Source organism: Pteropus medius, unplaced genomic scaffold, assembly GCF_902729225.1.
Source record: "Pteropus medius unplaced genomic scaffold, Ma_sr-lr_union100, whole genome shotgun sequence".
Taxonomy (NCBI): domain Eukaryota; kingdom Metazoa; phylum Chordata; class Mammalia; order Chiroptera; family Pteropodidae; genus Pteropus; species Pteropus medius.
Genome location: NW_024344240.1, coordinates 2,443,204 through 2,470,871, shown reverse-complemented (window position 1 = coordinate 2,470,871; position 27,668 = coordinate 2,443,204). Strand labels below are relative to the sequence as shown.

Below are 27,668 nucleotides of genomic sequence, written 5' to 3'. Positions count from 1 at the left end.
GCAGCTACTTTAATCATTTTTCTTCTGGCATGAACTTGCTTCTAATTATAAGAATGATACATGCTCAGAATGAAAGATTTGTAAATAGTTTATACAAAAGTAAAAAGGAAACAAAAAAAAAATCATACATATTCCCACTAATCACTATTAATATTCCGGCATAGTTCCTTCTTTACCAGCAGTACCTTGAGAGTCGACCAGCTTTCTGCGTGGTGACTGCCTTGTTAAGGGTTTGCCTATCTATTTCATTCTTAATAATTTCACTGTTACTTTCATCACTGCTGTTAAACTAAGAAAACGTTTATTTTGGTAATGATGTAATAAGAGGATTTTAAAAAAAGAAATCGATAATTACATCATCACGTCTGAAAGAGCTGCCTATTGATACAGCTGACTTTTCCTTACTCCAGGACAGTATGGCTTTCACTCCCACAAATTTATTCAAATAGCTTTTGCTCAGATCACCAACCACCTCCACATGCCAAATGCGAGGACAGTCCTCAGCCCCGCAACGCGGCGGCAGGAGCAGAGCACGTTCCCTCCGCACGTCTGCGCTTTCGCCTTCTTCTCCACCGGTTTTCTTCCTGCCTCGTGGTTTCCTGCTCCACCACACCTCGCAACCGCCGGCTTCCTTAGAGCTCAGCCTCAGGCTGCTCGTCTTCTCTCTCCGCGGTCACCTCCAAAACGGTCTTAGCTGCTTCCGCGAAGTGACCGGCACCCTCAGGATGGTGGCTCCCACACATCTACATCCACCTCGGCTCCGGCCCGCCTGGTTCGGACGGCACATCCAGCCCCTACTTGACGCCTCCACCCGGGCACCTCACGTAATTCCCCCAAATTTTCTCAGCCGAATAACATAAAGGACCCAACTTTCGACCCATCTCTGCCTATGGCTAACCCCTTCGCATGAAATTTGAACCAGCCCTCCTCACTCTCGCCACTCATTTTCTATCCTACCATCCTGTTCTTATCTGTTATTGCACTTTGCATAATCTTTAATTATTTACCATCTGTCTGGCCACTAGAATGCCAACCCCAATGAAAACAGGAATTCTGTCCTATTCACTCCCGTCCTCCTACCCCCTGAGCACGGTAGAGAGATTTAAAAGTACTCAATAAACACCTGTTGATACGTAAACATATTTTTAATTTGAAAAGTAAAACCATCTCTATAAAATTAACTTACCTTCTAAAATTATGTTTGAATCTTCTACTTTGTCTAGGAAAAAACACACACATCTTACATTTACTCAACTCCATTAGATCCCTGAATTAACTTACAGCCACTCGGATACCTAAATCTGGCTCTTTTTAGACTGGGGTTTCTTATAGTGAGACTCATAAGTATTTATACCAGCATTCCAACTGTAATTCCTAAATTTTATTCAAAGAATACATCAAATAGGCTGATATAACCCCTGCTGGCATAAAACCTGCACCATAAGTAGGGACTAAATATAGTGACAACATCCAATTACTTCCTTGGTGGCTTGAAAAGGTCTTGTATGTCTTACTACGTCAATCTCAGTCCCACGTGTTATAAGAGATTTAACAGGTACAAGGGGGGATGACTTGCAGGAGGAAACATCTGCTTAGAGAAAGCGCTTACCTGAACTTTCTATCCCTTCACTGTCCGATGGTTCATACACTATAAAATACACACAAAAAATAATCCTTTAGCACCGCGTAACTCTCGTTATAACACAACACTCGCTGTACGATTCAAAAGCACAGACAAAGTCTAATTTATCTTTGAACTCCAGGGCTTAGTGACTGCGCAGTAATAGCAGGCTACAGAGCAGGGTGGGGAAGAGTTTGGTTTGAAGTGAAGCAAGCCCCGATTCAGTTTCCAAGTCAGCCACTTTTTAGCCACAGTAGATGGGCAATTACATATGCTTCTCTCCTAGGAAACGGGGAAGATTAAGGTTCCTCTCCAAACATTTGTTACCAGGATCCAATAATCTGTTTAGTGGATAAACAAATTCACTGCTGGGCAGCACTGAATTACCCGTTTTTATTTTCTTTACATCTGTGGTGGAAGGTCTCAGTTACCCGAGGCGCTACCCTGCTTATCACTCCACATTTCCACCAGGGGAGGAGTCTCAGACCTTTCACCTAGGGGCAAACATGTCTGGCACCAGCCTCTGCGCATGAGGGTTTGTCTGTCTGGCAGGCCCTTACTTCACAAGCTTATCCATGGCCCGCCACGCACTTCTCGAATTTACTGGCACGGGGTTTAATGCTCCTGCGCTCTGCTCCACAGAAGGCTCTTGTCTCTGCAGGAGGCTTCTCCTGTGCCCAGCTGGGTCACAGCTTCGTAGTGTACCTGATCGCCACTTTTTCCGTCTTCCAAATACCTCAAATTTTCTCCCATACTGAGAGCAAACTTTCTTATTTTCCCAGCACGGTTATAAAGTTGTTCTTTTTGTCCATTTAATAAAGAAAAAATTTTGAGCACCTACTATCTTTCAGATATATTATTCTCAGTACTGGTGTGGAGCGAGGGACAAACAATTTTTTAATAGACTGTTTTCTGTCCTTTCGGTGGCATTTGTAAGACGAAGGAGCAGTGAACGTTTGCCCACTCTGTCACCCTGACCCATGTCAGTATTTAATCATGCTGACTTAAAAAAGTGTCCTTTCTTGAGCCTGCTTCCCCTCCTTCCTCCATTTTACAGTCTAGTTTCTTTGAAGAGTCACTTACATCTCTTCACTTCCTCCCCTCAACCCACTCCGGCCTGCCAGCCCTGACCACATTCTGAAAAAGGCTCCTAAGACCAATGAGCACCTCATGTTTTTAAGTAGAGTTTCAGATGAACAATACAGCGATTCAGCATTTATATACCTTACGAAGTGATCATCCTGATAAATCTACTAACCATCTGTCACCTGACAAAGTTACTGCGATATCACTGACCACGTTCCCTGCGCTGTACGTTACATCCCTGTGACTTACTGGTTGCATAACTGGAAGTCTGAACCTCTCATTCTCCTTCGCTTTTTCCACCCATCCCCGCAGGCCCCTCCCCTCTGTGTCTATGCGTCTGGTTCTGAGGAGACGGGCACCTCAACTAACGTAGTGGACACACTCCATCTAGTCCACATGTGATCTCTTCGTGGCTCCTTCCTTTTCAAACGCTGCTGCACTTGGACTTCAACATGACCACATTCTCCTTTCACTCCTTGGTTTCTCCTTCTCAATAGTCCTTATCATTTCATCCTTTTCTTACCAGGCATTAAAGGTTGCCTTTCATCCAAGTCCAGCCACAGAATCTCCCCTCTTCCCACCCTATCCTCTCTCCATAAGTCAGCTCTGTCACTGGCTTCAATTACCACATATATGCTCACAATTCTCAAGCTCACGACCATGAATCAGAATTCTCTTCTGAGATCCAAACATCTATCTATCGGCTTGTTAGGTTCCCCCGTTGGATGTCTCAACATGAACTATCGACACGTACAGACTGGACCATCTGGGCTAGTTCCCGTTTCCCACCTTTGTCTGTCTTAGGAAAAGAGCATCACCACCTATCGAGTGCATAAGGCACAACAGTAGACGTGGTCCCTGACACCTTGCTCTCTCTCCCCAGCGATATCTGCACATCAAGCCCTGTTGATTTTATCTTTCAATATTTCTCAACGCTGTCTACTTCCCTTCACCTTCAGTGCCACCACCTTGGTTTACACTGTTTTCATTTCTGTCCAACTCTGTCCATTGAAAACAGTTCTTGCCAAGGTCACCGAGAGGCTCCTGTAGTACGAGATCAGATGCATGTTTCTACTTGCCCTGCGTGGGGTCTCGGCAGCATGGGACTCTGCTGAACATCCCTTTCTTGAAAGTCATCTCCTTTGACTCCTCATTTGGCGGAGATGTGGCTCAGGCAAGATCAGATTGGATAACTGCAGTAACTCAGCTGGTCTCCCCCTAACTACTCTTGTCTCTCTCCGTGTATTTGCTCCAGGTCAGACCGATCTTTACGAAATGCAGACCTGGTTTTTCAGTGCCTGAAACAGTGCCCTCGGGTGAAGGTGAACACCCTCGACCTACCTACAGGCACGCTCTGGACTGGGACCACCTCACAATCCCAGGCCGTGACTCTTACTCTCGGCACTCCAGACACACCTGCCACCTTACCGGCTTCCGACTGCGTTTCAGCCACCTTCCCCCTTGCCTCGCCAAGTGCTCTCATCCGCTCGGTTTCAGGGAAGGCTTGCCTGGAGCAGGAACTAGGTGGGGTCACTTTCCTATTTTCTCCTGTCACACACAGCGCTCGTTCTCACCTGCACTTAGCACAACTGTAACTGAACACTAAACTGAAACTATTTGTGTAATTTCTACTCTCCTGTTAAAATATAAGGTCCAAGGGAATGGAGACCATCTGTGTGCTCGTCACTAGAACTATTACAGATACTTAGTACATATGTAGTGTATGAATAAATAAATCAATCAGATGGTAAGACTGTATTATTATTCCCCAGGTGTATCCAATGTAGGCTTGATGCTTTTTCAGATTTTATTTTTTTTTTTATGTGGAAAGCTGGTTCCATCCATAGATTTAGTAAGCCATATGTTTTCTAGGTTCTAGAGTTCAGGGATTTAATTCCAGAATATATTCTCTTTTCCCACTAAAAATGATTTTTTTCTACCCTACTTATAGTTTCACTTGTATACAGTCGCTTGGTTTCCCTAGTTTTGGAATTCCCTAGTGAATTCCACAAAAGTGTCTTCTTAACATAGTGAATAATCCTGAGCTCTATTAGATCTGTTTAGTTTGAAAAAGCTTATGCTCTACAGTCAGATAATCCAAAGTATCTCACTAAAGCTTAACGACCCTTTAGGTCATATTTATTATTCTTTGTTAACATTTTAAATTATATTTTTATGACATTCTGCCTATGAAAATTCATTTTTACAATACCTTTTTAGCATGGTGTCTTATTTTATACTTCTTTCAAGTTTAATTTTGAAGTTTCTAGACCTAGTCTGCAAATTGCATTCCAAACATGTTCTTTCCAGTTTTGAAGAAAACACTTAAATGACTGTTAGAAATCAGTAAAGTATGTCAAATCCTACGTCTACATGCAACCTTTTAGTTTCTGAGTTCCTATTTTCTCCTTCAAATTCATAATTGAAAAGAAAACCTAAATGTAATCATAGTGGCCATGTTATTTAATTTCTTGTAAAAATATGAGTCCATAAAAACAGAATTTAGAATTCTTCCAATGGTGTCATTCACATCCCAGTAGAAAGAGCCTCTGTGGATGGTGATTTTGGTAGGGTCTCAAATCTTAAATATACACACTTAATAAATTAGCTTATCAGATGTACACACAGCCATTTCTAATTTTCTTCAATTGACATTCACCAGCTATCATGAGAATACAAATTTGCTGAAAGCAGACTCTATAATATGTTCATATTTGAATGTTTAGCCCTAAAACCTAAAACTACATAGAAAGTCCTCCATATTTGACTCAAGCACTATATGTTTATTGACCTTTCTTGCTTCACACACGAAGTTCTACTTGACTGACTTGTTCTACTTGTCATCTTTGAAGATATTGGAATACAAAGGATACACCACTGGCTCTATTATTTGTTAGAACTGGTTACATTTTCTGAACCTTATTTCTCTCATCTTGGAAGTAGCAAAAATATAATCTACTTCGTGGCGTTATATGCAGAAGTAGAGTTAGGAAGTAATATCTTGTTTTGTTGTGGAGCCAGTGGTAGATGAGATGAAATATGAAAGCCTAATATTCTTTTAATAATCTCATTTTGTTACAAAGCAAAACATCTTACATTAGGTGTTAAAATTGTCTCCTTTGAAAGAAAAATCACCATGTTAACATAGCATTGCAACTATAAAGCCTCTAAGTAATGTTTAAAATCTAACAGAACGTTCATCGAATACCTGCATCAGGATAAATTCTCTCATCATCATCTATTACTGGTTCAATGGAATCTAAAAGGAAAAAAATGTACATCTTTTGTCAAACATGAAAAAAAAACCAAACATATCACTAGACATCATTCTCAACTATTTATGAATTAATTCTAATCTTCAAAACCATGTAAGATATCATCTTTATCACTTAATAAAATTTAAGATAAAGTTCCATAATTTTCTAATTCAAAAGATAGGAAGGAACAGTACTAGGATTCAAACCTAATTTCACTCTAATCTGTCATTCTGTCTCATTAACTTCCAAACACTCTTTCGAGTATCTGACCTACAAAGACCAACAGCTCCATGGTGATCTGAGAAACACATCTCCTTTTTTCCTCATTTCTCCATATAATATTAAAGCACATTCAGAAATTTCTGCAACTATCTGGGCAACCAAAAATGATTAGAAGTATTACAAAGAGTACTCTGTTGAATCAGAATGAAGCATTACTCTGGATTAAAACGGCCTTGGTCAATGCTTCGAATGGAAACATGTATCACAAACCTGGATTTTCCTGTTCGTACGTCGTCTCTTCCATATCCTGATTATCGGCCTGTGAAGCTATATATTAGGAAACAATTAGGAAATTACAAATATAACTCAAATAAGGATTACATCTGATATTCAAAATAGGAAAACACAATTTCTAGTATTAATAGCGATGTATGAAATCAAACCATAATGATGCTCAAACTCACATTCATTCATGAACAGATAGGTACTACCTATGCTAAACGCCTAATACGAAGATGAGTAAGACAGTCCCCATCGCAATGGATTTATCATCGAACCACAAAACAGTGGAGCGGTAGTCTTATTTAGGTTATGCAAATGCAACTATGTTCAGCAAAACAAAAATGGACGGAGACACAGAGACAGACAGCGACAGCAGTGCTGGGAGCCGGCCCTCCTCCCTCCCACGCAGCAAGCACCTGCCTGGGAGCCTGAGTGAGGACACACGCTTCTCAGCCCCTCACTTGGACTCAATACCTGAGCGCCCCCAGACTGCAATATAATTCTAGTGTTTACAGGCGCATATTGTCGAGGCGACTGTATATGCCCTGATGCCAGCCAACAATATCGCGTGGTCCTCAAGCACAGAAAGAGGGATCTACTCCAACAGTGGCCAACAACACAGGCTTTCTGAAAGATGATGTGTCTGTCTACAGCGTGGCAATAACATCTGGGGATGTGTGACATGGAACAACACACAATTCTGACCTTTTACTGACTCTGTAATTTAAGACTACAAAACATGTAATTCTACAGTATCGTTTGACCTAGTAATCCCACTACTGGGAATTTAAATTCAGGAAATAGATTTCAAAAACACAAAAATATAACATAATATATATAATATATAGAAGGATTATTAACTGTATATTACAGATATTTGATATAGTGTAAAATATTATTACTAATAAATAATCATGCTTTCTCTCTCACTCTCAATGTCCTTTTATAGGAAAAGATCAATTCTAATTTAAAAAGGAAGGATATTAAATTAAAACCTCACCTGGCTCTTCTACATGGTAAGTATTTTCAGTTTCTGGAAAAAAAGAACATGAAATCAATGTTACTACTTTCATAAAATAGTAGGTACATATACTGCATATGTATATTCTGAATCTATGCTCATCGTTGATTTTATTTTGAAAGCAAATAACTACTAAAATAAAACATGAACTGATCAATTAACTGTCTGCTGAGCACTACTTCTCACTGGAACTACACTTAGAAATACTTCACGTGTTCTTTCATTTGATCCGCTCAACTACCCCACAAGGCTGACAAATACCATAACCTGAGCTCGAGAGAGAGGATGAGTCAGACAGACTAACATGTTTTCTTTCATGACTCTTTAGAAATGAAACGTCTATCTTAAATAAACAGGGTTTTATCAGTATTCATTCTAAATGTAAAATTAGATCATTTATATATTTTAAATAAAATGACGTCAGAGTACAAAATTATGGCTTAAAATCTTTTAAGAACTCATTAAGATATTAAAGGACTACTTTAAGAACAGAGGACAGAGAATCTCATAAGAAGAAAGTTATGTACACGTAATGGTAGCCTCACATTAAAGCAGAGCAAAGCACAAAATATATGAATAGAGTTTTCATCGTCACAGAAATCACTACTCTGTATGTCAACAGTCGATACTGTCACTCTAACTTGCCTAGTGCCAAAGATCCAAGGTATACTACTCAACTGATATTTAAGATATTGAGTACAGCAAAGTACGGTCTATAGCCTAGACCAATTCTGCTGTCCAGTTTTGTAAGTAAACTTTTACTGAACCGCCACCATAAATCCCCATGTAGGTATCATCCAGGCTGGTTCTGTGCTGTTGACAGCAGAGCTGAGTTGTCGCGACACCAGCTACGTGGTCTGCAAAGCCCCGAGCATCAGCCTGTTGGCCGATAACAGAAAAAGTTTGCCAATGCCTCGTGTAAAAAAGAACTGTGTTCTACTGACTGCAGTTATAGAGTCTATGTTAGAACCGGAGCCCGTGATAGGTCATCAAGTAAAATATTTCATCAGTTGTTTTATTTTCTTTATAACACATGGCACTCTAGAAAGGAGAGAACAATAAAAGTGACAAGTGGAAGTATTTCACTTACTTTCTCTAAGAAATTTATATATCCTGAGAGTTTCCCTAAAAGTGCTTTAATTGAAATTGGGATATCTATTTCAGGGAAAAAAAATCATTTCAACTGAAGTTTTTAGTTTCAACTTAAAAAAAAAAAACTTTAGCTAAAAGTCGAATATTGGTTTTAAAGGTATTTAAGAAACGCTTCAATAATCATAATTCCAAATTGTCTATTATATTTTATTCTGAAACTGAGAGAGGAGAGGAGGCATCTGAAAAATGCAAAGGGCCTGCAGAAGTGACCGACTCAGCCGGTTAAAGCTGCTCTCGCCCCCCATGCTGCCCAGTGCCCTCTGGCGATCACGTTTTCCCATAGCTCCCTCCCCCACCTCAAGGACTCTCCAGCTCACATCTGCTGATTCATAGCTTGCTATCCAACTAAAGTTCTTATCTCTGTAGCTGTATAGGAATAACAAGACTGGGTAAAACTGCTTGTTACATTACAATTAGAGTTCAGCCTTTGGATAGGAATCCGCCGAGCAGGTCCCATTTCTCTGTTCAAGAATCCTATAATGGTGCTGACAATGCCAAGATCGGGGGTTCTACAAAACAAGACCTGTGGTCTGGAAATTCCTCCCCTCTTGCAGTCCACGACCCAAAGCTCCCCGTCCCCATCCTGAGTCATGATGCACACGTGAAACCTCAGACAAAGGAATCACGTGTCCCTTGCATGGACACTGCAAGGGAATATAAGCTGTAAGAAACCTAAGCAAGGGGAGATCGTGCTTTGGTGCTGCCGAAAGCCCCACGCTCTCCACCGGCATTAAATTCTCCTTCCAATAACAAAGTTGTCTGAGCGTCTAATTTCTTCCGTCGGGTGTCGCTTCCGGCAACAAAACCAAGAAATGTACTACCTTCCTGGAATGCCCCAGTTTCCAGGGGCTCGAATCTGTCCTCCGCGTCACTTCCTACAAGGAAATCGTCTTCTGGCTGCTGTTCTCTTGCTGGTCCGTCTTCTTCCTGTTGAAGGTCTTCTGCTTGAAAAATAACAATGAACAAAGTGACACGGGTGTACAGCAGGGGCTCACGGCAGCAGGCGACACAAGCACGTAGGCCCCTTCTGAAGGACTGCTACACACTGGCCCCCGCTGCTGGGCACCCCCGCCTGTCCTCTGGACCGCTGCACGGGCTGGGCCCACTCCCGCCAAGGGCTAGTCCACCTGACGGGGGCAGCCACAGGTCCTCCTCACACTAGGACACGAACTCGCCACGGTTAGAACCTCGCTTACTTTGCTCACTGTGTGTGCCCAGCACCTAGGGCCATGCCAGCCACAGGAAATGCTCAATAAACATTTAATGAATAAATGAACAAATGAACTCATAATTATTAATTAATATATTTGTGTCTTCAATTGCCAATAGGTCAGAGAAAAGGTCACCCTGTGACCTTTAGTTGAGAATTGACATAAAATTCCATGTAACAATCTTAGATAACTCTATATTAGCATTCTACTGCAAAGAGCAGCCAGCTACATATTTAAACCATTTGCTAGGTCAACCCCATCAGATCACCTGTATTATACTTCAAATCTCAATGTTTAGGCTTTAAGTTTTACAAAGATGCCCATTTCCTCCTGAGATTTTTATGATATACGGAACTGCCCTGCTTCTTTTATGTATATGTTGGACACGCTCCTTATTCTACTGCACTAAGGTATGGCTTGTGGTGGAAAAACTTCTTCCAATAGTACTGCGTATGGCTTCACACAGACTATGTCCTGTATACAACGCACTACCACACAACTCAAGAAACCTGAGCAGTGAAGCGCAGCAGTTAGGGGTGTGGGGTCTAGAAAGTAAGGCTCCAGATATCGCGTCTTCCACACCAGCTGTGTGACCCTGGGCGAGTTACTTAACTACTCCGTGCCTAACACTTCTCTTCCAAAAACGGAAATGACAATACTGACTCATAGCACTGTTGAGAGGATTAAAGCACTTCGAAAAATGCCCGGCAGCACTGATGAAATTTAGTCACTGAGACTAAATTTAAGAGCATCACTGTGCCACACTGAAAGGAAAGTACCTACGGAGACACCCTGCAGTCTGACGGGGAGCTCGGTACCAGCAGAAATGGTAACACTGTTATCACCGTGGTGAAGATGAGGTTAGAAATCACAGCAACAGCAACACAACAATAACAGTAACACCGCACGGGCCTACGAGGTAGGTACTATTATCCCACGGTGAAGGAAGAGGAGCTTGAGAGACTCTGCTAAAACCACACAGCTACTCAATGGCAGCTGCAGGACCTGAACCCGGTAATAAAATACAGAATAATGGGGACAGAGTCTACTTTACAGATGGCAGTCGGGGAGGCCATGTTTGGTCTGATAAGATGTGAAGACTGAACACACACACAGCAGAAGATATAACAGGTGCAAAGGCATCAAGGCAGGAACAGGCTTGGCGGTTTGTAAGGAAAAGAGAGAAGGCCAGCTGGGCTAGAGAAACGTGACTAATGGAGAAAGAGACCAGGCCCAGATAAGGAACAGTGGGCGAGGCCACATCAAACACGGGGTGCAGAGGAAGAAATGGGAACAAGACCCAACTGGATGCCGCTGCACTGGTTATGGCAAGAAGTGATGGTGACAGCTGACACACTGCAGAGTCCAGATACGTGCTGGAGGCAAAGCTAACAGGACCTGCTAATGGATCACAGGTGAGGGGAGAAGAGAGCGGAATCCAGGAAAATGCCCAGATTTTTAGCTTAAGTAACTAAGTGGATAGGGAGACCATTAACTAAAATCTAAGAGACTGGAATAAGAGCAAAAATTATTTTTTGCAGGGGGAGATGGGAGAGCAGTGAGATGGAGAAGAATCAAGGATTCAGATGGAGAAGAATCAAGGATTCAGATTTAGGTGCATTTTAAGTCTGAGATACCCCCCCAAAAAGCAAACGGAGTAAATATGCAGCAGATAAGCCAGGAGCTTAGACGAGAGATGAGGGCTGCAGATCTATGTTCAGAAGCGATACAAATGTCGTTTAAAGCCACAGCCTATGTGATTTTCTAAGGAGAAAGTCTCTACAAAGAAGAGAACAGGTCCCAGACAAAGGCTCGTGGCAGGAACACAGGTGCTAGACTCAATTTCTCCCTCTTCTCTCAGTCGTCCCACGCCTACCCACCTGAACGCCTACCACGTTTCCCCACTTTACTCCTCCCCACCTTTGACTGGAGTTAGTCTGACCAACCGTCTCGACTCACTGAGTTACCAGTGCAACCTTCCACCTGACGTCCTCACTGCGCACTGCCTCCGATGCGCTCTCCACGCTGGAGACAGAACGCACAACACGCCTCGACACCCTCCGACGGTTTCACTTACTATTAGAACCAAGTAAAAACATCCTCTCCCTTATCTCTCACCCGCTACGCATCCCACGGGCCAGCCACCCTGAACTCCTTTCCGACCCTCTTTTGCCTCTGGACTTCCTTCACACATGCCTTTTGCTTAGAACATTCTGCTGACGTGTGCCTGGCAAAGCGCTTAGTCCGTCCTTCCGCTCCTAAATCAAAATGTCATTTTCTCCAGGAAGCCTCTGCTAACCCCAAAATCTGAGCAAGCTGCACATGACGTCCTGTTTCTCCATTACGGCACCTGTCTCATTATATTGAAATCAATGACTTTGTGTCACATTAAAAACGCGTAGGAAGGGAAAGGCTGTGTGTGTTCATATAGGCAGACTGTACGTGCAGGGGAAGTGTCTTTCCTAGCTGAGAAGAAGCTGGCAATGAAAGGACACGGACTCCGAGACCCCTAGCAGCCAGTGGCAAAAACCTACAACTCAGCCGAAGCTGGTCTCCCCAACCAAGCGGCAGCGGAGCTAGATGGGAGGCTTTACCCTTAACACCAAAACACCTAAGACTAAAAAGACAGTTGAGTAGGCCTGCTAAAGCCCAATTTAAATGACAGGGAGTTCTGTTTGTTTTTAAGAAACGTAATGTTTTCCCCTTAGGACTACCGTCAGCCTACACCAAACCACTCTCAGCATCAGGATAACATGTGATCTGCCCTCTTCAAAATCCCTTTGTGAGTTACATTTGGTTATACTATCTGCTTTTATCAAGGGATGCTTCAAGAAACAATCTTATAAAATCTTAAGACATTGGTTTCCAGAGTATTATTTCAGAGAACTTTACATAAAAATTTTAGATGTAAGCGCTGGGAAAATGCTTAATATTTTCTCAGTAGATTGCACGTTATTTCCTCTCTGGTAATATGACCTACATAATTAAAAGTTTCTCCTCTGTGCTTTGGCGACCATCCAAGCACGCAGTAAAATCTGAGAGTCAGTGATAGCACCTGGACAGCCCATTATAGCTTGTTGGCTGTGTCCTATTTTCTTCATCCCTGTTCTTGCCACCTGTTCTTGATGTGTCATTGGTCTCGATTTGCTTATTCTCATGCATTCCTACCATTTCTTTATTAGATGTACATGACAAGTTCCTTAATAGTAAGATAGGGTAACATAAAATTAGTGTTAATCAGAAATCTTTGTCCTTTAATAAAAAAAAAAAGCACTCAATTATGATTTAAATTTTCAAATAATGTCCAAGCCATTTGATGTAATTAAGCATTATTTCAGTAATATATATAAAGCAGATTTTAATTCATACCATGATCCGTGTATACTGCTTCATGCAGAGGGGAATGAATTTCTTCTTGTACTTCATCTTCGATATGCTGACGTCCTGAAATAATTACAAAACACAACTAAGTAGAAAAACTCTAGACATTAATGTAGAACTGAAATATGGCATCTATAGATATATACATTCCAATGAATATGTCTGGCGAATCTACTATGCATACTTTTCATATCAATTGACCACTTTTTCTTCTATGTTGGCAAATATGGTAGATATTTAGAAATTAGTTTTCTTTTGACAGCAGATATGTTCAAAGACTTCATGAGATTTTTAAAAAAGGAAGCTAATTTGGGTTCAGATTTTTCTGTAAAAAGAAAACCTCACTCAGAACAAAATTGTTTGTTTCTTGTTAACAAAATTCACACTAATGATAGAATAAAGAAGATGGGACGAGCAAAGCTTTCAGAAAAGGAACTACTGGGAAATAAAGATAAAGATGTGGAAGACGAGGTCGACGGCATTAAATTATGTGGCCAACCAGCATCCTCGCTGACCGATAGGAGGAAGGGCCCCTGGCTGCTCCGAGGACTGGGTGGTCAACTCCCAGAAGCCGTCACGAATTGTGAGTAGAAGACCCTACATGACTGACAATCCTTTCCGCTCTGGAGAACCTGATCTGACGGTCAGATCCACAGGTTCAAGTACGTGTAAGTTACAAAACTGAACATCAGTACCGACATTCCAACACCACTGTATCAGATTATCAGGTTTACTGCACCATCACACGACAAACAAGAAGCTATAACTACACGGACGTTGTTATAAATTTTCTAACAAACGTCCTCTATGTTCAGTAAATAGAACTGACATTAGACAGAATCATGCATGCTGTCCCATGAAATGCCAAGGACATCAGCTGTATTCCCGAGCTAATATTCAATGACAAAAGCAGAGTAAGCTAATTGGAACTTCAGATAGGAAAATGTTTAAGAATTTATCATGTTAATCACACTACAAAACCATTTCTAAAGCAAAAAGTGCCTTCTATTTTTAGAGATGTATTTTCACAAACTATTTCTCTATATATTGTCATATAATTACAGAGGAGCCTGCCTATCTCTATTCCTCCCTCACCATCTCTCACAATGACAGCTTCCTACCGGGAGTCCCAGTTTTACAACCATCCACAGAACACACTGTGAGAAGTGGAGGCAGGCACTCTGCTCCTTTGCTTAACCCTTTAACAGCTTCCTTTGCCTAAGCTTCCGGGAACAGAATATTAAGATCTCCACAATCTAGCCCTCGCATACCTCGGAACCATCTGTGATAGCTCCTTTTGGAACTAGGCGAGTCATCATCCCGTCTTCTCTGTCCTTGACTCTCAAGCCCCTCCCATTCCCAGGGAGCAGTAGCCAGACTGCTATGAATTAAAGATTAAGTGGAAAATAAGGCAAAAGAGCAAGTGTAGCTTCTTCTTCCAAAAAATCTGGCTCCTTCAGCAAGGAGAGGGACTGCGGGGCAGAGAGAAAGCACCATAGGGATCAATAGGCGGGTATGTGATTGTGTTTCAATGAGAGGCATGTACCTATGTTTGTGAAATAGGTGGTGGTCAGAGAAATGAGAAGCTAAAGACCTAGGTAACAGCAAGGTTGAAAAGGCCACATTTCAACTAAACCAGATATTGCCAAGAAGTTGAAAAGAATATAAGGTGATAATAACTGATAGATTTAGGAGGACAAGTTATCCATAATATGCAAAGAGTGATACTAACAAAAAATTAAAAAGAGTGGAAGCAAACAGCACAATATTTCAGAGTATTAGCTTTGAAAAACAAGATTTTTAAATTAGAAATTTATTTGGCACAAAGTAAAATATGAGGTGCTAAATCCAAATACATATTTAAATTTCAAAACAAAAAAATCATTCTTGCTCTGGAACTATCGTATGTTCATTGCAATTCTGTAGGAATGGGAGGGAGACAGCAAGTTCTCTTGGGATTACGATTTGAACAAATTTTCAAAACCAGATCAATATACTAGTCTTAAAAGGAAGGAAAACCAAATATTATTTATCAGCACAGTGATAAAATCAGCCCAAGTACCACTTGGACCCAGGACTTAAGTTGCCAGTAAATACGTGGTGTCGTACCCAATACCTCCACTGGGTGGCAAAGCGAAACCAAACTTTTGAGAACGGAGCAAATGAAAAGTGTGCAGAAATTATATAGCACTTTGTAATAACTATCTCATCATAAATAGGAAATGATAGTAATGGATTCGAATTTCATTTACCAATGTATTAGGAGATTTCAGGAGTTCTCATAGAATGGGTCACAGGCCCTTGGGTGACTAAGATACTTGAACTGACCTAGGAATTCAGGGATGTGTAAAACAGCTTCACAGACAATACGTGGAGGTCTGCGAAGACTTTCAATGTTGAAAGGAGACTCCTATTTTAAAAAGACTGGCAACTCAGCAGACCTAACCTATTAAATAATGTGGCGAACGATGACAAACTAGTGTACAATTTGTGTCTAATTTTACTTTTGAGGTACTTTTGATATGTCACCATAGTCCTGGAATTGGAATCAAGAGACAAAGTATTTAGTTCATGATGTTCCCAAAAGTAGGCTCTCGGGCAATGAGCAACCATCAATCTGTGCCTTCGACTCTAGAGCTCAAAAATTAAAATCATTCTGTATAAATTTTTACTAGAAAAAAAGTTAAGTTTACTATAAAATTTCAGAAGAGAAGATTTTAAAAAGTATTCCACAACTATTTACAAAGTATTTGCAAAACTATTGGTAAAACATGATTCTGGAATCTGCAAACTGGAACACCTGGAGGGTGGAGGCACTTCGGCCAGAATTACAGGATAGCTTACCTGTGTCTTCGGGAACCTGTTCCTCCAGCCAAGGGTAAGGCTCAGCTTCTTCTGGTGGGACTGTTGGCTTTGAAGCAGATCTTTCTTTAAGGCCTGCATTTTTATTCACAAAGTTAACTTACTTTTTTTTTTTTTTACATGTTAAACCAGGAAAAATAATATTCTCAAAACACTTCATCAATAGTGCAAGTAATCCAATGTTTCCAAGACTTTATAAACTATATGAAAACACTAATATACTTAAAATCCGAAATAGGAAAATAGTTTGCTCTTTAACTTCACATGGGCCTTTGCCATCTCTTTACCTAAGTTAACCTTTCATTAAAAAAAATAATAAAACAAAAATCACTGTTTAAATGTTCACTAGTCTCCAAAATATAAATCCATGTCTGAACTTGCCAAAAGTAGTTCAGTGTGAGTTCAAGTTCCTCTTGCATTCATTCATAAGTGACTAATGAATTCCTAAGTCTTGAGCTCAGAACTCAGCAAAAAGATAACTATGATATCTTGAACTTTCAACTGTTATTGGTGAGGGCTCCAGATCTGATTTATATGTAATTATTTTTGAAAGTTACCGTTAAAAATAAGAGAAGTATTTACAATCTTCTGAAGGTAACACAGGCAATCATGTTATTCCATAGAGCTAAAAGATACAGGAAAGACAAAGTTCTTTTTTATGTCTTAAGGAAAATAAAACATCGGGGTAAATTAGTGTGAAATCTGACGTTAAAGTCAACACTAGTCTAAAATCTGTTATATTAAATCAGTTCCTTGATACTTTATACGTAGAACATTAAAATATATCTTCAATTAAGTGCAACTATTTGGAAAGCCACACTAGCGAAGTTCCAGTCTGTAGAGTCTACGCACCAGACCTGGGCTCCTGCGACCCCATTTGCAACAACAGCCATCACATCGATAGCTGACAGTCAAAATCCAAGACAGAATGGGGGGCGTTTTTCTAATCTTAAGCACCTTTATACAACTCTTAACGTACGTATACTATTGTAGTCTAGAAAATCTCATTTCAGTGTCTTTTACTCTTCTTTTTTGATTCTTTATATTTTTCCTTATTATTCCCTTTTCTATATCTCTTCATTTTTCTCTCCTTGACAAGAACATACTCTTACCTTCCTCTCCCAGATCCTAGAGACACAGACAGATACATACAGGAGCTAGTCCCATCATTTGTATTTCCTCCAGTTATTTCCAACACAATTTACACACAAAGATGAATACTAGTTAAACAAACATCAACGCATACAGCTATGTTCAACTCCTACCAATAGAGTGACTGCTAACTGAAGGATTATATGCAAATACCCACAGATCCTAATTACGGTTCTGTTTAGGAGGTGGGGGGAGGGGATAGAGACGAAGACCTATTAGACACACTTCAAATTCCAAATTCAGGGCTGGAAGCTCTTGTGCCTTTTCCCACTTAAACAAGATATTCTTACATCTCTCAATTGTTAATGGTAGAGGTATGGAACTCATCATTGCCAAGCTCTGCTGAATGAATAGGGTAAACCTTAAGAATCTTCAGAATCATGTAATTTACCATCGCTCTCAGGACCTCAGAAAACACCTGGCACATAGATAGCAGATGCCAATAAACACTAGGCAAAGGGCTGAGCACACCCAACAGTGTCACTGCTGTAAAAATTTAAGTGGCTGCAGAGTCTCTGTAGGGCCAGGCTCCTAAGCTGCCCTCTAGCAGCTTAGGGCTGTAAAGGTGGGAACAGGATTCCCATCCATTTCCCATTTCCCACTTCCGTTTACCGGAGAGTCACACCTGCGCCCCGGCATCCACTAATGCAGCAGCACAGCCTGGTTTGCCTGGGGCAGTCCCAGGGTGTATATGTTATCCTGGCGTAATCATTTTGCTCTCAAAAATATCTGTTTAAACAAAAAATTACAGGGTCACTCTTCATTAATCTCATATGAAGTAGGTTTTAAAACTGTGCTCCATCAATTCAATAAGCAATAAAATACTTTCCTACCAAACAATGAAGAGTTAAACTGCCTGAAAATCCCATTCTTACTGGATTTTGAGAAAAGTTTCATTTGACATATATATATACATATATATATATTTTTTTTTTTTTTGGTGAAAGTGTATGAAAACTACTAGTATACCAAAATTCAGACATAAAATGCCCCTCATAGCTTTCTGTAAATCAGCCAGGAGTTATTTGTCTCTAAAATTGAAATTGCAAACCGTGAAAAAGAATGGAAGAAAAAACCATATAAACAAGAGAAAATATTGAGCAGTTTTCTTTTCTGTCCAAAGTGGCAGTTGAACTGTAAATCTGTTGATACCTGGTTACAGCTATTTTCCAGAGGCAAAACTGGCACAAAAATAAATGGCACTGTAAACATCAAGGAAGCTGAGAATTATATTAACACTTCTCCTTCCTTAAACCCTTATACACATTCTAACCTAACAAAAATGCATTCTAAATTAATTCTTATTGGAATTAGCCCTGGCGTTTATGGAAGAATTAGCCCTGGCGTTTCCCAAAATATTTTGTCAACCAAATCCATTTAATCCACGAGTGAGTGTTCTTTGGAGAATAGTGGTAAATTCATGTCTCATACGAGTTCAGTGAAATGTAAACAAAAATTAAACAAGAAAAATGAATACATATAAGGTCAATTCACAACCAAAGGGAAGGTTTTCAAATTAGATTTATTATGAGGTACATAAGGCAAAGGTGTATGTAGCATTGAAATAAATATTCAAAATTACACCATGAAATGAATGTATCAGTTTTGATGTTCCCGGGGCTGCATATAACAAAACGCCAACTCACACAGGCTCGAGAAAGAAGGAAGTTTATTTTCCAAGTTAAGAGCGCAGCGGCAGGCGGGCCCGTTCTCAGCAATGGCTTCCTCCCCAGGCCAGCAATCAGGGCTCCCCAGCTACAAGCTCCTCTCTCAGATGAGACAGATGGCCAGGAGCAAAGGACCACCTCTCGCTCTCCTTTCTTAGGCTTGAGGCATCTTTCCCAAAAGCTCCCAGCAGTCTCCCCTTTGAGGTTTGATAGTCAAAACCAGAACCCACTTCCATTCCTAAAGTGGTAAGGGGAACTGGATGACAATGGCCTGACGGTGATTATGGAGAGCTGAATGAATGTTGCTGGTCAACCACAGAGCCTCTACATGATTTAGAAAATAACTGAATCCGCTTAAAACGCACCTGGTTTTCAGTTCTTTGGGTGTTTAAAAGATAAATTAAAAAAATTTTTAAAAACATGTTTGCATTGAACAAATATATAATTTCCTCCAATTTTAATTAAAAAGGGAAGGAGTTATAAAAAGTAAATGAAATGAGCACTTTAAATTAACCATTCAGAGCAAATACGATTATCTGACACTGTAACTCTAGTCCAGTACTAGCTCATTCTCCGCTACCCAGCTACGTCTGACCAAATGGGAAAGGATAAACGTATTTTCTTCCCATAAATGTCATAGTTTAAATTACTAAATTGCGTAATGCATTCATTTATTCGACAATTATTTAACATCTGCTAATATAAGGTATTGTTCTACAGAAAACACACACACACACATACATACACATACACACACATACATACACATACACACACATACATACACATGGGTTTTTGGTACTTCGTTTATGGAGTAAGCTTTTGATGGGGAAAAGATTGGTATTATGCTTACTGTTTAAACAAGGAATTGTTTGATTTTAGGGTCCATTTCTATAAAATTTACCAAATAAATGTTCATTATAAAAAAAATTAAAAAAATAAAAAAACCATGAGAACAACTACAGGCAACTTCCAAAGTGGTTAAAACAATTACTGAAGAAACCTCTGGTTTGTTTTTTTTTTAAAAAACAAAACACAATTTTCATATTTCTAATATTATTAAGTGTATACAGATCTAAAATGTTTTTTAAATTATCTATTTTACACATTCACTATTCAATAAACATACACTGAATACCTATTATTGTCAGTTACTATGACAGAGATTGAACATAACCCAGAGGCTGGTGGCAAAGCAAAGTCCAGGAAGGAAGCACAGTGGTGAGCACGGTAACTGGAAGGCACGCGGTCCAGCCACCTGGGATGGGGAGATCAGAGAGAGCTCGTGTGCAGATGCGATGCCTCGGCCAGATCCTGCAGGAGAGGAGGCAGGTGGCCCACAGCACGGCGCAGGAGCACAATGTAGGCACAGGGGAGGTGTGGGCAGCACCAGCAATAGCCCGTTTAGTCATTTTCTTCCTCAGCCCTTTGTTTACATCATTGAATTTCACTGTGGGGGTTGCAGCCACCTTGAGCACTTGGACCCCAGTGCCTGGCGCAGCCCTGGTCAGCTGCAGATACTAAGAACATTTGTTGAACAAATCAATAAATGGGAACTAGAGATGACAGCATGTGAGTGCTTATGTAATTATGAAAACAAACACAGAAACTTTAAGTACATGCCTTCCTCTAATCTCTTAAAATGCAAGATAAGTAATATTTGAGGCAAGGAAGAAATACGCGACAGACAGATCTTTATGATGTGTAGAAGCCAATAAAAAGTGATAAATACAAGCACAGAGTGAAGTAAACGAGGTATGAAATGAGAACAAAGGAAAATAGATGACTTTCTGCTCCGCAGGACTTACAAAATTGGAGCTTTTGCTGAAACTGATTTATATGTAAAAATGATACCCGAATTGGTACTAATCATCTCGTTTATGTGGCAAACGTTATCCTTAGGCAAATGGAGGCGGCGGGACATGAGACTAAAGGTTTGTACTGAGGATTTTTTCAGATTACCTCAAATAGGACAGGTCGCCCTTCAGTTTCCCAAGAACAAAAACTTTCTTTAGATAAAACCGAAGGAGAATGGAAGGAGCTTAACAACAAAATAAACCCAATTTATGTGATAATTAAATGGTAATACTTCTCATATGGCAATATTCTCTAATACTCAATTGTCCAAAATGATCCCTGACCAAGGGCTGGGGCAGGTTCTCTATTCCCCATGGTCTAACTGATATACCCATGTAGGCCCAGCCCACTTGGCCAGCGGCAGCAGCAGACGAGCGGTGAGGAGGCGAGACCTCCACCAACCACCTGCATTACAAAGATTCACTGTGCTGCACCTATCCCTCCTTCTGGTAAGAGCACCCCAATTTTGTTAGAAAACTGGTTTTTCTTCACCCCATCATTTGAGGGGTAGGCACTCATGTGACCATGGTCTTGCCAATCACAGCTTTGTTACCCCCACCCTCACTCCATAAAGATCAGGGCTGGAATGATGGGCACGTGGGACTCAGCCTGGGGCAGGCGGCCTGTGAAAGCGGCCACGTTCTGAGAGTTCAGAGATGAAGCGAGACCGTCAGACCGTCAGGCCACTGCGGAGCGCTGGGCCCAGCACGGCAAGGGGAAAGAGCCAGCACCCAGAACGACTCCTGGGCTCTGTAGTCATGTGAGCCAATCAATGTTTGTTAGTTCTTTTGGTCTATGTAAGCGAATTTGAATAGATTCACACATGTAACCAAAAGAAATATGAATAATAATACAAAGTAAAACTAAGTATGTTACTTAGAAGTAAAACTAAATGTTCCTAAAATCCTGAGGAAGAATGATAAATACCTTTTTCTATAGAAATGCAGTTACACTGAAACTTACAGAACCGGATATTAGGGATTAAATAGGTTTTTGTGGACTGGAACAGAAAACCTTCAAAGACCATAAAATTGTTTCTGTGGAAAAATGTGTTCCAAGTAATAAGCAAACTTATAAATAAGTTTTTCCCGATTAGGCTGGTTATGAAATTTTTCAACTATACCATATTCTTAAGACTACAGTTTATTACTTCATCATGTCTTTATAGCCTCTGCATTTCACATCTTGTGTTTTCATGCTGTAGCAGGTCGCTTTCTACAACTAAGCATTCCTATGGCTTTACACATATATGACATTCTTGATTACCATTATCACTCTCTCAATTATCTCAGTAGAACAAATCAGGAGCCGGTATACCCATTTCGCAAAGATGTATTAGTCACAAAGGATAAAGGACTTACTTGTCTCACAACCTGTTGACAAAAGCAGGAGTAGGAATCATAGGCCTGCTGCTTCTGAATTTTGAACAACTGACTGAAATGCTTTAGAATTATTACCTATTCCACCAAAGGACAGAGAAATACGAGTGCCAACAACGTGCCAGGTGCGTATGCATATGCGAACACCAGCTAGTTCGCACGACCACCTTGAGGAAAAAGTATTATCTTCAAATGAGGAAAACCAGCATTGCCAAGATCCAATTTATAGTGAAACAATTTGAGGAACCCATCTGGAGAACTGCTATCGATGGGAAGTAACAGGAGAAGGAACTGGACACAGGAGACCGGAACCGAAGTCAGGAAACATACGGCCCAAGTCACCAAACCCGTTCATGACAACTGACATCACAGTTAACTTAAAACACTTAAAATTAAAAATCATATTTGTTTACTGCCTTTGCTTTTTTAATGGAAGTTTAAGTAGGGAGTCCTTATTAACCAAGTAATCATGAGAACCTCTAAAGTTACAACGTTGTATGGCAGAGCAGGCCACAACGCTATAAACTATTCTCTGTGAACCAATCATACAACAAATCCCCTGAGGTTACCTCAAGCAGTCACGCTGGCTGATGCAAGTCCATCCTTTACCAGCCTCTGTGAAATGCTCAGAAGTCCACGCATACACAATGTAAATCACCCATAAAGTAAAATGGAAAATCTTGTTAAAGAAATATTTCAAAAAGATCATTACAAGTGACAATAGAAATATCTAAAATTTACACGAAAAGCCATTAACAAATGACACACAGAGGTTACACGACTAGTGAAGAAACAAATCGACGATGCTAATGTGCTTCAAAAGAGAGCAATGTGAATATCAAAGGGTAAGAAAGATTCCTGGAAAAATTGGCAGCTCTCAATAGTTAGAGACTAACCATCTATACAATGACTGTGCTATTCACATGTGAAACGCTGTCAAAGTTTTTAAAAAATTATGCCAAAAATGTCATTTATTTAGGATTCTAAGTGTCATCTCACAGTGCGATTTAAATCAAAAACTTATTAGTGCTATCACAAAATAAACTTACATACTTAGTGTTTAATTTTCACTTTTCAGGACTTTTGATTACCACTTCATGTTATGAAATTTCTGTCTTGGCTTCTCGTTGACTCACTTAAAAAGGGTAATCTTTCCAGTATCAATTATCCTTAGATAATAATTTGAAAAAGCGGAGTACGGCGAGAACTACGTCCTGAATAAAAAAGTGAATAAAAATGAGAATGCAAGCAAAATTTTAAACCATTAGTCACAACTAAAAGCTTATCTCACTCTAAATCTTTTAATTCAATCGTCAGTTATCTAATGCCAATGCAGACAAAGTGTGGCCTCCACTTTGATAAAATTCTGTTGAAGCCTTTATTTACTGAAGAGAAGAAAAAAAAAAAGAAATCAATTCTCCGTTCACAAGAGATCTTGAAATATTTTTAAATGTTTTAGTAAAGATGCTTCAATTCTTGAGCTGACATTCAAAGGAGAACTCGACAGAACTAAAATATCTCCAAGTGCTTCGCTAAAGAGATAATGTTGTGCCCCATGGCCGCTGTCCTTCAAAATCCAAGGTAAAAATTATCAGAATGCCCTAGGAAATGCAATTATAATTCTATGCGCTTCTGCAAGGGAGAAAAAAAAAATCATCCATTGAAAACTTAACACCTGAAATTTGGTATATACATTTAAAAATCAATCCATCTTAGCAGCAAGAGCAAACATTTTAAAATCTGGTAACCTTTATGTGTGTTGAATAACTGTTTTGCTTCTTGATCTGTCCAGTTCTCAGTGAGAGCCTCCCTCTGCTCCTCCCAGAAGCTCTTTCCTGCAGGAAACGTCTTACGTGGTTTGAGTGGAACATGCTCAACTCCCACCGAAAGCTTTGTGCCCAGGGAAACCAATCTGTGTCCAACTACACAATGTAGTTGTGACAATGGTCACAGATGGTCGCCAGGCCTAACCAGGCCAGTTCTAATTCTCCCAGAGCCCTTCCAGAAAACTGCCTCTTTGCACTAAGATTGCTACTCAAGAAAGACACATCAGGGGCCTTCTGAGGGCCATCTTCATCGGGCGGTGCCTCCACATAAGTAAAGCCAAGTGGAAGTTAGCAGAGCCAGATCTGGACGAGAGCTAAGAAGGCAGAGCTGTGATCACAGGTCTGTGCTCAGAATCTGGTCATATGAGGCCAGTGCCCCTGTATCTGCCAACCAAATGAGACATAAAATCCCTTTTTTGGTTTACTGTGTTCCTGTCATCTATAAAAACAACAAAATTCTGACTAATCAACATGTGAAACCCCAAGTTACCACGTGTTACAATTTCTCTGGGCCTCAGTTTTTAAACAATAAAATAATAGGATTAGATAGAAATACAAAATTAGATATTCTCTAGGATTTCCATTTCGATGTATCGATCTATTGTCAGATGAAATTTTTGTCAACTAAATGTTTAAGTGTTTGTTTTAAGCAGTAAAAGGTGCTAGCGTAAGCATCTGCACTTAATGTGTACTCATGTCTAATGTGAAATATCTTTAATTAGGTCAAAATATCAGTTTTTAAGCTCTTCAGAGAAAACGGAAGTTGAATAATTATTTTTTAAAAATAAAATCTTTGTGGCAGCACTCTTAATTCTGTTACAACCAATTGGGTTGTTCTTAATAACTAAATTTCACCAGCAGTCACAATTAGAGATTTAAGACCTCATGCGCGAATAGTACAAACCATGTGTAGAAATGTATTCACATTGAAATTTCATTTTATTAAATGTTTTCTGATGGGCTAAATTCTGAGCTCTAGTGAGATCTCAAATTTGCAATTCCTTAGAAATGGTAAACAGTTATGATACAATCAAATATGAAAAATATAAGCCGTTTCACCAAAACAGCTGAAAAAGCATGTGATATAAAATGAAAGGATATCCTAATTTGAAATAATTAAAGCCTTTCTATAGTATTCGGAGTCTGTAAAGACATCATAAATAAAAGTGTTCTAAATTGTTCTTCTAAATAAAATTCCCTTGTATTCATGACTAATCCAGAGTTCTCAAAACGATGCATCTGGAACACAGTATTTACTGGTTGACAGCTGATGGGGCAGGACTGGTAGAGAAGGGAGAGGTAGCCGAGAAGGGGTAAAGAGTGGGGAGGCTTGGAGGGATGAAGGAGGTAAATAAAGGAGATGGGAAAAACTGGGGAGGAGAGATTCAATAGGAGAGAGATGGAAGGAGAAGGGAAAGTTGAATTAATCTGGGAAGAGCCTGAGGAAGACCTTGAGAGTCTAGGGGTGGGGGCCAGAGTCTGGGAAAGGAGGAATACAGATGTCACAGGAGCCTGAGAGGGGGCACTGGCAAGAGAAAGGAGTGGGGAGCGGGGAAGGAAGCTGACGAGGAAAAGGGAAGCAGGAAGGGGAAGGCAGGAAGAAAACCAAGGGCAAATGGAGACAGAAGACAACTTCCTATCTACCAGAGTATTTATCATCCCTGAAAGTTATATCACTCTGCATATAAATACTATTTAAAGTCTTAATATTATTATTCAATTCCAATATAAGTATTCAATATATTAATAAATTACAATTCATATTATACATATACATTTATCTGGATACATGAGCAATACATTAATAAAATAGAACTTATTACATCACATTTTTATTACATATTTTTAAAGCTTCATCTTCTAAATTTAGAAGCATTAGACAATGTACTTAAATTTCAAAGAATTTACTTGCTGAGCACCAATTTATACATTCAATGGCTAAATGACACATCTTCCCCAACCAGAGCAATACTCAATACTTTAGCAGCAAATCACAATAAAGAATATTACCATTTCCTGGGATGGTGGTGTTAGAGCTTTAGCTCTTTCTCTTCTGGTTATTTTCCTTTGCTAAATGTGCCTGTTTGGTAGAACTTCTACCTTCTTTTCTGTCATCTTTGTCTCTGGATGCCACTTTACTAGAAACATCCTTTATATTTGTTGACTTTTTCCTATTTTCCTTGGTTTTAGCACCTTTATCTAGTCCCATTTTCTCCTTTTCTCTGTCCTTTTTACTCTTAGGGGACTCTTTCCTGGATATATCAGAATCAGCAGTTTTCTTATCCTTCCGGTCATTCTCTTTCTCTTTCTTTCCCTTTCTTCTCTCTTCATTCTTACTTTCCTTCCTGGACTGAGGCTTCTCTTTTTCCTTCTTGAGCTCTTCTTTAGTGAGTTCTTTAACTTTCGAGTTATCCAATCAAAGGAAAAAAATGTTTATTGAAAGCATCTCTTAATTCACAGAATGGTAACTTAGTGCGAATGTATCGTCTTTATTTAAAATCTCCCCCCACACACAAAATGATCATTCAAAAAGTGACATTTAATCCACTAGTTTTAAATTGGTTAAAAATAGATGCAAACCTTTATAAAGCACCAACTATACAAGAAATGCTAGAAACTTGCCACTACATTTTTCCAGCTTGAAATATGGTATGGTTTGTCTTTAAACAAGATTAAAATGCAATACTATTCAATGAGTCCATCCATAAAGGCAGTGCTTTACACGAAAAATTAACAACTCACATTTCACAACCATAATGACATAATTAAAGGAATACTGACAACATAAGAACAAATTTTCCATAACTTGCAAGTATTTGTACAAAGATAATTTTTAAAATTTTAGTTCTAACAAAAAAATTATGTCCTTGAAATGTGTGTGCTTATACTCCTTGAAAACATTATATGCACAAATAAAAAATTAAATACAATTTTTTAATTAAAAAAATACAATGTCCATGAGTATGAAATTTTAAATTCATTATCTATGGTGTGTAAAATGACAAGTAGAATTTTTCTGTTAATATTTAACATTATGAAATCAGTATTCCTTTAAGCATGTTTCCTGTTAATTTACGTAGAGCCACTCAAGCCAACATATATATTGTCCATGCTCACAGGGGAGAGAGCAATTCAATGGAATATACAGGTAATTTCAAGTCTCATTAAGACACTGCTTTCAACTTGCTTCATATAAAATTTAATAACGCCATTAGCCAAAGCTTTGAAATTTCACCTTCTTGCTCTCATTACAAAATTGTAAAAGAAGGAAGGTGTTTATTGCGTGATGTAGCATTTAAGCAGAAACAAAGAAAATGAAATATTTCTTTAAAATAATAAAATGTGGAAAATGTGATTTTCCGATCAAAATCACGTAAAATTCACATAGCACAAAATGTTATTTGATTCTTCCAGAAAATCTTATTAAAACTTTGTAAAAATGCAGAACGGCATTCATAAAGAATCAGCCATCTAGGTCCCCACTCTACGCTAGTGCTGCTCATAGAGCAACACAGCTAGTAGCACTGCGAGAGCAGAACGCTTGCCTAAGTGGTGAAAGTTCTGTTTTCTCCCCAGGAATTATTCAGGTGGGATACAAAGTTAAAACATTAAATTTCCCAATCTTAAAATTAAAATACAAATCACAAAACCCTGCAAATCACATAGTGAAAGTCTCACCTGTTAATGTCTCA

General features: G+C 39.6%; 1 protein-coding gene across 2 annotated transcripts in view; it reads right to left on the bottom strand.

The window, feature by feature from the left end:
* ASPH (aspartate beta-hydroxylase) overlaps window positions 1–27,668 on the bottom strand; it is a 177,561-nt gene that overhangs the window by 106,239 nt on the left and 43,654 nt on the right. Inside the window, exons 4-11 of one of the 2 annotated variants that reach the window (XM_039868860.1) lie at window positions 16,078–16,170; window positions 13,222–13,296; window positions 9,463–9,585; window positions 7,469–7,501; window positions 6,457–6,513; window positions 5,916–5,966; window positions 1,610–1,648; window positions 1,187–1,219 (exon numbers count right to left, since the gene is read on the bottom strand). In XM_039868860.1, coding sequence (XP_039724794.1) covers window positions 1,187–1,219; window positions 1,610–1,648; window positions 5,916–5,966; window positions 6,457–6,513; window positions 7,469–7,501; window positions 9,463–9,585; window positions 13,222–13,296; window positions 16,078–16,170 — 504 coding nt within the window. The remainder of the gene's footprint in view (window positions 1–1,186; window positions 1,220–1,609; window positions 1,649–5,915; window positions 5,967–6,456; window positions 6,514–7,468; window positions 7,502–9,462; window positions 9,586–13,221; window positions 13,297–16,077; window positions 16,171–27,668) is intronic. The other variant, XM_039868861.1, reaches the window with a different exon arrangement.